The 14,057-nt window shown below is 51.4% G+C and overlaps 1 protein-coding gene across 2 annotated transcripts in view; it reads right to left on the bottom strand.

Annotated features, from left to right (window-relative positions):
* Window positions 1-11,601, bottom strand: part of slit1b (slit homolog 1b (Drosophila)) — an 84,212-nt gene extending 72,611 nt beyond the window's left edge. Inside the window, exons 1-2 of one of the 2 annotated variants that reach the window (XM_023820481.2) lie at window positions 10,962-11,601; window positions 661-732 (exon numbers count right to left, since the gene is read on the bottom strand). In XM_023820481.2, coding sequence (XP_023676249.1) covers window positions 661-732; window positions 10,962-11,155 — 266 coding nt within the window. In that variant the 5' untranslated portion in view covers window positions 11,156-11,601. The remainder of the gene's footprint in view (window positions 1-660; window positions 733-10,961) is intronic. The other variant, XM_072703501.1, reaches the window with a different exon arrangement.
* Between the last annotated feature and the right edge of the window lie 2,456 nt (window positions 11,602-14,057).

Here is a 14,057-nt window from a genome sequence, read left to right on the forward strand (position 1 = left end):
TAACCCGCCCCCAAAACAACAGCAGTGCAGACAGATCCCCCCTCCCCCTCAGTTCAGAGGTGAAAGGTGGGGGGGGGCTGATTCACAGATGCTCTGAAACCAGAAGCGGCCTCCATCCAGGCTATGTTTTGCCATGTTAATCATGTTAACAACCAGGGGAGGCAGCGGGGGGGGGGCGGGGCTGAATTTTTTACAGCCAGATAAACCTGGACGGAGTCTTTGGTGCCCCGTGTGAAGGACCACTTCCATCTCGCTTCTTACAAGCTCACAGGTAGCCGCATAAAAGCCGAGGGGGGCAAACAGGCCGGGGGGGGGAGGGTCTTCAAGGTCTCACGTCTCGGGAAAATAAAACTGCTTCGGCGAGCCGACTGGATTATCGCGCTGTTTTCACATTTTGCAACCCTCCCCGCAGACGTGCCGGCTGACCTGGCCCTGACTAAGCGCCATGGCGGACGGCTGAGTGGCTTCACAAAACCGCGCGCTAATGGACTGGAGGCTCGCACCTCCTCCCTGACAGAGCGGCCCCGCGCAGACAAAAGCCCCCGAGTGGATTCCCGCTGAGCGCTGGAGCCCTGGCGGGTAAGAGGCGGCTTAATGACTCATCCGCTGCGTGCCCCCCTCCCCCTGGTTTATGAGGCCCCCAGTCTAAAGGCTACTCACAGGACACGGATGTGTTTCAGGCCGGTAAGATCGCTCTTGGTGATGCGGGTGAGGTTGTTGCCGTTCAACTCCCTGCAAGAAGAAGAAAAAAAACAGCACACTTAACATGTTATGTCGCACATGGGCTGCTGTGTGCTCTGCACACGTCTAAATCTGCTGCACTGAAGCGACACGGAGACCAGGCCAGTCAGCTACCCCTCATTGCTTTCAATTTGCACATTGTTCACATTTTCATATGTTTACATGTTTATACTCGTATTTATTTTCTTACTGTAAGCACTTCAATTTGCATTTTGCTTTTTTTGTGTTTACTGGGAGCTGGAAGGACAAACAGTGTAATATTTTCATTGCATAGTGAGAGTGACTGTTTACGGTGCGCATGACAATAAACGCTCAAGTCCCTTAACTTTGACATCTTAAGCGCCACACGGTAACCAAAGAGCGTAAACGCTGCCGGGAAGATCGGCCTCTGTAGAGGACGCTGTAACTCACGTGGCATGGGAAAGGTCAGAGCTCAGAAATGCCACTACCATTCTAACAATCCCCCCCCCCCCCCCCCCCACTACCATTCTAACAAGCCCCGTGCACGATGACTGCTTTCCTGCTCATCAAGCACAGAGTAACATGCTGCTCCCTAAACACCATTTTCTTTGTCGCTTTACAACTTCTGGAGTCGTCACATTGTTCCATAACGCATTTCTAAAATAGCTGCAGAGAAATGTCAGAGCTGGTGACATAATCATCCCCCCAGGTTAAAAAATACTGCCCACCTCTTTTGGGGGTCGGTCCGTATATTTCTCAGAACACTCCGTAACTGGCCGCTCCCCAACCCACCAAAACCAACCCCATTTCCACCTCTGCTTTCAACCACCCCCCCCCCCCCACCCCGTGTGATTTTCCAGACAGCACTGCGCAGACAGCGCTGCGCAGACGGCACCGCAGATGGCAGACGTGGGAGCTGGCAGGGATGCGACAGACGGGGTTTGGGGGGGGGGGGGGGGGGCACCGTGGAGGTGCAAACTTATTACAAGCCTCCCTCCCCCAGCCTCCATCAACAAGGGCTGGATTCCTGGGAGGGGTCCCCCGTTTTCACGCCATGGTTTGCAAACGATGGCTGTGTGACAGACAGGGGGGGTTCATTGAGCAAGCTGAGCCACCATGCCCTTGATGGGATGGGGTCTGTGTGGGTGTATTTCGGAGGGGGGGGGGGTTTGGGGTCGGCACTGGACCCACAGCTGCCGCCCCGTCGCTCGGCCCTGCTGTCCCACAACCCGGCATGGATGCCGGGGGTCGCTGTGGCCTCAACTCAGGATTGCTTGACGGAAAACTAGCCTAATGTCAGGCCCATTCATTAACCTTTGTTCTCATGTAGCCTGCAGCTGCAGTTTGTGACGCCCCGACATACAATCGACTGAGCTGTGCTGCAAATGTATATGGATTTATAAACGTCTGCCTTAAGAAACAACGATTCGCGCACGGACTCAAGCGAAGTCCTACACAGCGTCTCCATGGCGCTGAGGCGACATCCCATTTACCTCGAAGGCTGGAAGTCGCAGCTGGGAATGGCGTCATACCCCAGTTAACCACGTCCCAGTACAGGAATTCGAAAAGTCATTTAGAGATACCAGGAACCTGTTTCAAAATGCAGGATTTCTTTCTGAGCCAGACAACGTGTCAATCATTCCATCAATAATATTTTTATCATTTTTATACATAGATAGATAAACAAGAAAAATTCCACTTGGGTTATATAGTTGCTGGTAAAGAGAAAACATTTTTTTTATGTACAGAATCATTCTTATGGCTGTGACAACTTGACCTCTGACCTTTTGATCACATGACCCATCCTCTGCCCATTCATCACCCTGCCCCCTTGCACATCCATCTTATTTCTGATCCTCTCTTCAGCAGACGTCAATATCCAATTTGCAGTTTCGCCTCTCGGCCTGTCCCCGACAAGCTCGGCGTGTACGAGATGGTGCATCGGGACGTTAATCCGGATTAACGGGGGAACGGCGCCAATGGGGAAACTGGGCTCAGGAGAGATGGCCAAGCCATGGGACGGAGCGCCAAGCAGGGAGATTAGCTGGGCCCGCATCCACCGCATGAGGTACCACTGCCTGTATTTGGGTCAGAACTAGAACCCTCAACCTGCTCCTAATGGATACGGGTCCCCAGTGAATGCAGAGTCAAGAGGTAAGGCTGCCAAGGGACTAGACCAACTACCAGTTCAAATTCTCCCTTAACAAGGGCTGTTGGACCCTAGGGCAAGGAGCAGCAAATGGAGCTTTTAAAGCTGCAAATTATATGCAGATTACATTTAAAAATTAAAGACAAATTAATGAATAAATTAAAACTATGTACTGTAAAACCTGAGGGTCCAATAGTAAGAAATGTGACATACACACTCACCCCTGATGATTACCATGGTAACAACGTCTCGGTACATTGTTAGCAGCTAATATCCAACCAGCAAGTCAATCAATAATGATAAGGACCAGGCTGGAGTAGGACGAGGGAGCTTCATGAGGAGATCTAAGGGCATCTAAGGTCGCAACCACACAACAAACTGAGAGTGCCAGACCCAACGACCACAGGTGGAGAATATAGCCGGACATAATGACCACAGGAAAGTGTTAGAGTTGGACCTCACATCCACGCGTGGAAATGCAGATTCAAACCTAATGACCACGGGTGGGGAAAATGGATCCAAACCCAATGACCATGAGGGAAGAAACAGTTCCAGACTCAGCCCCCAGATGGAGATCGCACCCACCCTGGGCATTCCTGGCAGCTCTGCTGGAATTTTAAAGAGCACAATTTTGAAAGATTTATTCAAATCCCGCTGGTGAGTTGACCCTAAAACGAAGGGCTTTTCAAAAGCCTCGACTGAAAGGTCTTTAAAAATGAATAGTTTGTGTGGCTTTATAAATATGCAGGTGATTTAGGAATATTAGTCACACAGCAAGAGCTCTGTGACACAGCACCTCTGAGAGTCAAAGACTCAATGAGGGCTGCAGAGGGGGTACGGGGAGGACTGGGCCCAAGTCCCAGCTGGCAGCGACACCGGGCCGGGGCCGGATCAAAGCCGACTCGGGATTTATTTGTTCTTAAGATCCGCGCCTGAAGAATGGGCTGATCTGCTGGCGGGGATGCCGGGTCTCCGGTGAACGGCATTATCAGGGATGGGAAAAACATCAGAGACTTAGCGGCACCCCTTAGAAATGAAGTTCTCAGCAAGACAGGGATATGAGGTGATAAAGGGAAGGAAGGAGAAGCGGAAGAGAGGAAGCAGGGCTGTGGAGGGGGGGCGGGGGCATGCATGAGCTAGGAGGCCTGAAACACAGATCTGTACTCATATCTTTGTGGGGACCGTCCTTTCATTTCTATGGCCACAACCATAATCCAAACCAATAACAACCTTGACCTCTAACCCAGCCCTAAGCTTAATCATAAGGAAACAAACATTTTTAGTTATTTTTAATTGAATTCCCCCTTGTGGGGACCTGATTCCCACACACACACACACACACACACACACCACTTAACACTACAACCCATCAGAGGTTAAATGAAATTAAAACCTGTCTGATCACTATGGTCCTGGATATTCAAGTCCTGCAGTATTACTCACGCTTCAGTTTTAAGTCTTTTTATTAAATGTCATTTTTACCAACAATATCACAACTACCATATTTTGGTCTTTAAAAGTAGCTTAGCACATTGCTTAGAATTTTACAAGACACCACTGGACGAATATTTAATGAGGTAATGGGGAGGGGAGGGGGGGTGACCCTGAATCCAAACCACAGGCAGCTAATACCGTTTATAGCCTTCAATACACCATATTAACACATTTACGTTGCAAACATAACGTTTTCATGAGATTTTTAAAATACAAATCTAATTACGTTTCACCCATTTATAGAGCTGGGTAATTTACTGGGGTAATTCTGGTTAAGTACCTGAGCCCAGGGAGAGCAGCAGAGCCCCTCCTAGGAAGCAGCCCAGCGACTGCGATCCCGCGCCTTTAGCCGTCTATCCCTCTGCCTCCCCGAAGCGGGCGAAAGCACACCGGCGCCTTTAGCCGTCTATCCCTCTGCCTCCCCGAAGCGGGCGAAAGCACACCGGCGCCTTTAGCCGTCTATCCCTCTGCCTCCCCGAAGCGGGCGAAAGCACACCGGCGCCTTTAGCCGTCTATCCCTCTGCCTCACCGAAGCGGGCGAAAGCACACCGGCTTCCCGCTGCCCCGGAGCCGCCCACCTCCGTCTTCGGACTGCCGTCACCATGCCGCTGCCCATGCCCCGCTGCCCACGCAACTCGCCTGAAACCACGCAAGGCGCTCAGAGGGAGGGAGGACCTGCCATGCGCTCATGATGCGTCTCCAGGCAAATGCACAACATACCATGACACGTCAAAAACACACCACAAGAGGCCAAACCCCCCTTTTTTCCCTCACTAAGTATATTTACAATCTCTCACCACTAACTCTTATATTGAAGTATAAGTTATGGTCTCTTAAGGGAGGCAATTTAAGGAAATTTCCTGCAGTCCTGCTTTAATTTCACTGTGAATTTCTCTACCCCCTGTGCGTTTAAGGATTTGGCACACTCCTTTGGAAGGGGGGGCCAACAGAGCCCCCCCTCAGGGACATGCCCTCCCCCCAGCCTCGATAATGGGGGCCATTTCGAGGAAACCCCGTCTGTCATTACAGGGGTGCTGCGATCGCTTTCGGTCAGCACCCGTGTTCCCGGTGACGCCTGGGGGCGAATTCCGGGTCCCCCACCCAAACAGAGGGCCTGTTTCCCCGCACCCAAACTACAATACCCCACTTACAATACCGCTGCCTGTTTTTTTCCAGTCTGGAAACGAGGGGTGGTGGTTTTCGGGGGGGGGTTTAATTGGCTATTCCATCAGACTGTGGAGTGCTCAGCCATGTACGGTTAGAGTGTTAAAGAGAAAACTAGGCAAACCGGCAGCTGCGAGCGACGAGGTTCCATCACACCCGACGCCACGACCCCTGTGTGGCCCCCCATGGGCCGCTAGCGACCGAGCGCAGATTTCAAAAACTTCGCCAAAGTGTTAATATCACAAGCTGCAGTTTGCCAAATAAACGATTTCAAAAAAGAAAAAAAAACGGCCCGGTGTCAAACAAACAGCATACGGCCGGCCGGCTGGTGCTGGGAGCAGCCTGTGCTGGGAGCAGCCTGTGCTGGGGGCAGCCTGTGCTGGGAGCAGCCTGTGCAGGCCTCACCTGGGCTTCTGGCGGCGTTCTGCGGCCGCTAACAAATGGGTTAACAGTGGGAGCCGTGGCAACACAGACAGAGACCCCCCCCCATCCCATCACTGTCCTCTACTCAGCTCCCACTAACCGCATTTCTGTTTGAAGTGCCACGCCCCCCCCCTACTTGCCACAATGCTCGTGCAGGGGGCTCCAGACCCCCCGTCACCATTACCAGCATCAGAGCCCCAGCATATAACAGGTTACTAAGCCACAAAAATGGAGGGACAGAATCTGTCGGGATGGCGGAGCATGTGAGAGGCTGTCCCATTCTCCATGGGGCTGTCTAACATTCGGGGGGGGTCAGTGGGTCGGGATGCCATGTCTATGATGGGAAGGTCATCAGTTCGAATCCCAGGTTTGACAGACTGATTTCTCCGCTGAGCCCGTAAGTAAAGTCCCAAACATCCAGGGACTGTCTGACCTTGTTTTCTTAAAAACATACTTTTTTTTTTTTGGATAAAAGCGTCTGTTAAATAAATACAAATATAAATACAAAAAGCATGCGATAGGAGCGGCGCAGTGGGCTGAAACATACGCAGTAGCTAATTTCTGTTTTATTCCCATGCAGGCAGATTTCCTTTCTGGCACCGGGGCGACCCCCTGCCCGCTCCGTTCCAGGGTGAGCCAATCCCCCGCGGCTGATTATCGCTCCCGTTCCCAGCCAGAAGCGGCGGCCCGGCCCCCTGCGCCCAGAGCGCCAAACCACCCCATCTTACCAGGGGCTGGCATGAAGATGGCCGACCTAAAGAGGCGTCTGCAAAACGGTGCCCATGGCAGGCAGAGTGGACCCGCAGCCCAGATCCGGGGGGGGGGGGGGGGGGGGGGGGGGGGGGACATGTACTTACTCCTTTCTGTACTTATTCACTCCGGCACACAGACATATGGCGCTCTGGCCCGGTGACGACGGCATGAACCCCGTCCAGGATAACCCACCCATAACCGTGACGCCCCCCCCCCCCCCGTGTGACGACGTGTGTCTGCACCACACAACAGCCCTCCATCAGATCACTCGTTAACAGAGTTATTGCCTCCCCCCATCAAATTTATGATAAAACTGACAATTGCCAACATTTTTGACATATTTGGTCCCATTAAAATAATACCGGCTTTAAAAGAAAACAGACGCACGCACGCACGCACACACACACACACACACACACACACACGTCGGTATACCTATCCTTATGGGGCCCCCTCATTCACTTCATTAACAGTGAATTAATGAACCGATTTTTATAAAATAGAGTTTTCCCTTATGGGGACCAGGAAACCGGTCCCCATAAGGGAAAAAAACTGATATTTATCACGTTATGGGGACATTGTGTCCCCATGAGGATAGGTATACCCGCTCGCACGCACACACAGACACACCCACGTCTACCAACACGTTACGTTTCGCGTGTTCCGGCCCTTTAATTAACTGAGCGGCGCAGTGTGCAGTGACAGCTGGATGGACACTGGCCTGTCTCTACAATTAGGCAGCAGAGGTCAAAGGATCACCGCCACACCCCCGTTTACAGAACCCCCCGAGTTTCATTCCGCGTCAGCCTGACAAGCCCGGCTGCAATGCTAACGACGTCGTGGGGGGAACGATCGGGGCAGGACCCAGCAGTCATCTCTCCAGGGCGAGTGCGCTGGACCTGGTCAGGGTACTTTATGAGATCTTAGGTAGTAAGGGGTGGGTTATAAAGATACCGCCCCCCACAAGTTACCTCGCTGGCCTATCGTGATGTAACAAGCAAATGCATAAATTCTCCAAAGAGGCTGACCTTTGACCCCCCCCCATTTAAAAATGCTGTCCTATGCCCTGACATGTACCACAGTGACAATATCCAGCTACCAAAAAAACCTAATAAAAGACAGAAGCCAGATGCTGAATTGTTTCAACACTGATGCAAATAAATTAAAAAGCTGACAAATCCTCAATCTAAGGGCGCAGAGACGTGACACTGGGACAGATAAGCGCCTGTCACGAGTCCGATTCGGCGGGGGGGTGGCGCTGCCCGCTGCACAAATCTCTGCTTGTCAGCCCGCTCACCGGTACCCGGCCTTATCTCCGGGACCACGTGTGGGTCTGTTCGGCGCTCTGCAAACAGGGGCACAAAAGGGGCTCCGAGACGGTTCACAATAAACACCCCCCCCCCACCCCCCCACCATCGCATCTTTGACCGGGACGCGATGAAAACAGCTCAAATGAAAATGAGGTAAAATCCAAGATTTCCCACCATGCTTTCCTTAGTATAATGAATCTGTCAAGAAGCAGGTCTGGCTCGGCCCAAACCCAACCCTGGGGGGGTGAGGCCAGGGTCAGGGTCCGGGTCCAGGCACCCGGCACCCCCTGCTCAGAGTCTTAATGGCTGCAACCCTGAATACATAACCTATTAGGGGAAAAGGGGTGGGCAATGAAAGAAAACAAGCACATGTAAGGGTAGTGGAAGAGAGAGAGAGAGAGAGAGAGAGAGAGAGATGGGGTGTGTAAGAGACGGGAAAGCGACTCGCGTAGTTCCAGGAACGTCCAGACGAGCGATGACACAGTACTGCTGGCGAGAGTCAGAGGAAACATCGTGGCTTTGATTTTGGGCTCAGTCTTTCCCGGGAAGCCAACAGCCGGGGTTGGGGGGGGGGCATGTGCACAGCCAGCTAATGACAGTAGCCACCACATTCGCTGCACCCGGAGAGTCATTACAGAAGCTCGTCTGAGGGGGTAGAGAAAGGTCAGACCTGCATGCTCTCTGACAAGTGCAAATGGGATTGGGGGTGTGCGACCCTCTCGTCTCCACTCTCCCTGCACCGTTTACAAACCTTGTCAGTGTGAAGGGGGGCGCCCGGCCCTGCCTGGGGGCTCGGAGGAGGGGGGGGGGGTAGCATTATGTCTGAGTGGCAGATCTCTCGGCGGTTGGAAGGATGTAACAATACTGAGGTATGGCTGTAAGCCATACTTTCCGAAGCAGGAGCGCATTTCCACGCAGAGCGGAACAACGGATCATGCTGTCACTTCTTATTTTTTATGATGATAATAGTAAGTGATTTTCTTAGCAGAACCACTTAGAATTACATATTACAATGCAAGGCAGACACTAAATATTTTTTAATCATTATTATTAAATATACTATTGATATTAAAAATACTAAGGGTCACTGGTTTTTTAAAAAAAAATGTTTTTAATCAAAGAATTGGAGAGGGAGCGTTTCCAATTCTGCCACAAAACATTTTAAAGTGAGCATAAGTAGAGGCAATAATAGGGACGCATATAGCAGAATTCAGAAATACCAACCTAAGCCCAATCCGCAAGGGTATTCATGCAATTATTGTTCTGGGAGAGGTACGTCCATGACAACGTAAGACGAGGTCCATTTGGCCACCGAAAGCTTATTTAAGTAATAATGCTTAATGACCGGGGAGCCGCGATGCGCCGGGGGCTGGACGCTCTGTACGGGCGGCTTTTGACGTGCGCAGTCACCATGATGGATTACCGCCGTAACGGGGATGTCGTGGGGGCGTATTCGCTGCCTCCAAGTTTAGCGTGGCTTTCCATGCAAATAAATATCTGGATAACATTTCAGCTGACAACATTTATACGTGTCTGACACAGACGTATGAGGCGAAACTGGAAAAATTGCTTCTGGAAAATAATTGCCGTTTCAAAAAGAATAACAAAAACATTTAACACACAGATCTGGGTAACTTTTCAGCCCGATCCCGGAATGCGTAAATGCCAACAAAACAAGTCAAGCCCCCTTAAGGTGCTATTTTACGCCTTAAATATATGGCCAGTACACAAAAATAAAATAAAACCGACTGAAATACATTTCGGAATAAAACGCGGTGTATTCGTACAAAGCACCGCTACATCGAGATTTTCTTTAAACCACCAGCGAAACTGAGCAAAAAGCTGTCATCTTTCATTCACTAACACGCCGAGTTTTGTCGGTATTATTCGGTGCATATTCTAAATAAAAAAAAAGCAATGCAGGAGGTAACAACCATACGAATACACAGCGAATACGTCTCGCCATTAAAAAAAAATAAGCAGACACTGCAACATCTGCTACTACAAGGTGCTGGAAATGAGACGGGGGGCGCATTAAATATGCACATCTTCCTTCGCTACACGCGAGTCTGACACCCCGCTTCAGCCCGTCTGCAGCTTATGTATAATTCAGACCAGCGCTGTGAACTTGAAACAAAACTATCCGCAATGTGCGCGTCTCCCTCCGCTGTGATTTTTCTTCAGGAGCAAACTGAGGTCCGCAGGCAGCCTCGCTTCCACCGCCGCCGCCCGCCGCCCGGCCGCCCCGCACTGTGCACTTTCGGGAATTCGGAATCCCGGACTGATAAAGACTAAAGGCTTTTTAATTCTCTCTTCTTCAGTACCTTTTTTTGGCACTTCAGGCAAAACTATTTCCCTGGCAATAAAACTCCGAAGGTGGAGGAGCCATGTGCCTTTTGCACCTGGAGTAAATTCTTCAACGATTCACATGTATATAATAATAATGACAGATAACGGGAAAATAAATATTTCAATTCCAACTTATTTTCTTGCAAAATGCATGGCACACAGGGGAAAAGTTTACTGTAACGATCATAATAAACGTCTTATTTTGTGAGTATTAGGACGTGTACATTATCGATACCTCGGAGCGCAGGCATTTCCGTCACCAGCAGCCGGTGCTACGCGCGACCCCATTTACGGCTCTACTTTTGGGGTGAAGCCCGCAGATGCAGACAAAGCAGGCGGGCGCCTCGCGCGCACGGACCACGCTGGCAGGCGGCGCGTCTCGCGGCTGGCACCATGTGCCCGCGTGCATTTTTAGCAGACGCGTTAATTATGTATGTGCGTGTACATCTGCGCCTGTATTTCCGCACAGCACCTATTTATACCTGCCCCACTGTGGCAGCACGTTTCACCACTGCTATACAGGTTTTTTTGGGGGGGAGGTGGGAAGCTGAACATTGTTTTAATAGACATTTAACAGTTTCCCCCCTCTTCCCTGAGTCCACCAAGCAGATACTTACAGCCTCTCTGTGTTCCTGGGAATGTTCCTGGGCACAGTCCTGATGCCCAATCCGTGGCAGTCCACTGTGGTGCCGCTGCAGGTGCAGAGAGCAGGGCAGGCGTCGGTGAGCCCAGCAGCCAAGGCGGCCCACGCCAGCAGCACCCAGCACCACCGGCATGCTCTGACCCCGGCCTGGCCACCGTCCCTGGGCATACTTGCCGCCAGCTACAACCTTCGCCACCCGGCCTTGGTCCTCAGTCCCACAAACCTGCTGTCCTGCCTCTGCCTAACCCTACCTCCACCCGTGAGCAAGAAAAATATCGTTTAAAATCTAATGCATTAAAAAAAAAACACTTGCACAGATAACTATCTAAAATGTTTTCACAGCTTTGACAGGAATGTTTTAATTAAATGCCGAACTGCTATAATGAATCTGTGTTCTTTGCTGTTTAGTTATATCCTTCTCTAATCCAAATTTGTCCCTTTTTCAGGCTCTCCTGTGCTGTCTGTCTCTCTGTGGAGATGTTCTCCTTCTCCACTCTGGAGTTCGATCTTTCTCTCTTCCACTCCAGTGTCTCGTATGCCAGCCCATGAAAGAGGGAGCAGGGCAAGAGCAAAAAGGGAAAAAAGAAAAAACAACACACACTCTCTCTCTCTCCCTCGCTCGCTCCCTCCCTCTCTCTCTCTCTCTCTCTCTCTCTCTCTCTCATACACACACAGCAGTAATCCATCACAAGGATCTACAAATAGCAGCTCTTCGACTCCTCCCCTCCCAAACACCCGCACCCCACCCCCTGCCCCCCCTCCCAGAACCCTGCCTGAACTCGCGCTCGCTCACCCAGGCTCACAGCAGACCAGGAAGCGGCAACTTGCATGGAGGAGTCTCATCCGAACCCCCCCCCCCCCCCCCCCCCCCCAACACACAAGAGTTGCCCACAGCTCCACAAAGAATCAGCTTCGTACAGTGGGGGAGTGGGGGGGGGGGGGGTGTTCTAGTAGCTTGGGGCAGCGTCGGACAACTTGCCTGCCCCACCTCCTTCTCAAGCGAATGGAGTGGCAGGAAACAATCAGCTTTAATGGGGGGGGGGGAAAGAATCTGCCAGTGAAAGGGGAGAGCCAGACCTATAGCCACAGCAGACCTCATTCTTTAAATTCTACATTTCTAAAGTGGGGAGGGCCCAGAACACACAGAGCATGACAGAGGGTGGTCAAAAAGCGTGATGAGGAGGCATTCTGGGCCAGGGCTGGCGACTGAGTGGCGGTGGGGGGGCGGGGGCGGCTTATTTACCTGCCGTTTGCATGGAAGGGCAGAGGGCCAGGAAACAGGCAGGCTGGTGCACCAGCTGTGAGTCAGGAACCAGGGGAGGCACAGCACTGGAGACGTGCTCTGGGACTCTCTCTTTGTTCTGCCTCTTCAGACAAGCAACGGCTTTGGTGTCTCCCTTCAAATTCAAAAGGCATGGTCAGAACAACCCCCCCCCCCCCCCCCGACCACCACCACCTCCCCTCCAGCATTCGACTGGCAGTACACTCAGCCACCTGGGGCCCGACACACCCCTGGCACAACTGCAAACAGATTTGTCTTTAATTATCCATAATTAGCTAAGTTATTTCATCCTTTGTCGCGCGTTTCCATCTCGTGGAAATCGGTGTAATTGCTTAAGGTTGTGCCTCGCACTTTGAGAAAATGGATTCGCAGGAAACGCAAGTCAAACATGCAGACCGCTGCAGCGCAGTGTTAGAAATATGTCTGGCACAAGGCGATAATGAACCGTGTGATGAGTGCTTGACGCGTGTTAAGAGAACGATGTACTGTGTAGCCGGTACTGGTCCAAAGCCCTAGTAGCGCCCCCCCCGTCCAGAAGAAAGCGACGATGGCTTGCTAAGTCGGCACCCCAGCCGCCTACCTCGCCTAATGAGTTCAGTGGCACTGTGTGGCTGTACATAGCTACAATCCTGAAGCTCAACTTTCTCACCAGACTGCATTTATTGGTTAAAAATATATATTGATGCCACAACTGGCTGCCCTCGACATTGCAGTTGATTTGCAGGAAGGGCGATGGAGCGCAGCACCAGACTGGCTCAGTAAATAGAGACATGCACGCTCCCTTCGTGATGGATATCATCAGTTTGACCAACTTAGCAGAGCTTCGCCTAATGAGTTCTGCAGCTTCGTTTTGTTCTGCTGTGTAGGTTTGGGCACTTTTTAATGTACGAGTCACACGCATTAAAGCGCATCTGGGAAACCCTGGGAGCAAAACGTTAAATGTCAGCACGCAACAGGGACGCCCCCATACCTTTTAAAGACAGCGCAGTCGCCGAGCCCATCACAGACGCACAGCAGAGACCCAGAGCAGCTGGCTCACATCTGCCTGAGCCGGCAGCATCTTTGCAGTCATTAGCTGCACGTCTGCATTCGGCATCCCGGGTCACCGGCAGTACAGCGGTCCCAAAATCGAAACCGGCGCTGTGTCGAAGGGGACAGCGGCCCCATTTCCACGCTTCATTTCCTTTGGGCTGGAGCCTGTGGATACAATCAAGCCCGAGACATTCAGCATGCGGGACACCAGGCTACGGGAAGCTGGAGAACTGTACCGTTCAAACAGCTATTTACTGAAGTTAAGCAAAAGCCCGTTCCACACACATGCTTCATTTTAAACGTAATATCCTCTAGAATAATAATCTTAGTCCAGGCCAGGGATTGTGGACCAGTGGCGAGCTCCTAGGAAGGCAGCTTCATATCTTAGAGCCCTTGCCTACTGGTGTTTCTGTTGTACCTTTGACTGCAACCTTTGGTAAAAACTACAGTGAAGGTTGAACGTTACATTAATACCCTTTGGCATCGGAGGGGATCAGCGATAGAGCTGAATCTGCAACCTTCACGGAACACACAAACATTTAAGTAAAGCACATTGTATATATAAAGCAAGACAAAAATACACAGGGACACCTCGGGGCGCTCAGCGAAGTCGGACAGGTGGCGGCGCGCTTAGCATGAAAGGCTACATGCCGGACGCGGGCCAGACGGGGGGCATGTCACAATGGGGCTCCAGGAAAACGTGCCCCGATGAAATACTGCCCAAAATACATGGACAATGCTTCAGCTTCCTATATT

This window comes from Paramormyrops kingsleyae, chromosome 20, assembly GCF_048594095.1.
Source record: "Paramormyrops kingsleyae isolate MSU_618 chromosome 20, PKINGS_0.4, whole genome shotgun sequence".
NCBI classification, from domain to species: domain Eukaryota; kingdom Metazoa; phylum Chordata; class Actinopteri; order Osteoglossiformes; family Mormyridae; genus Paramormyrops; species Paramormyrops kingsleyae.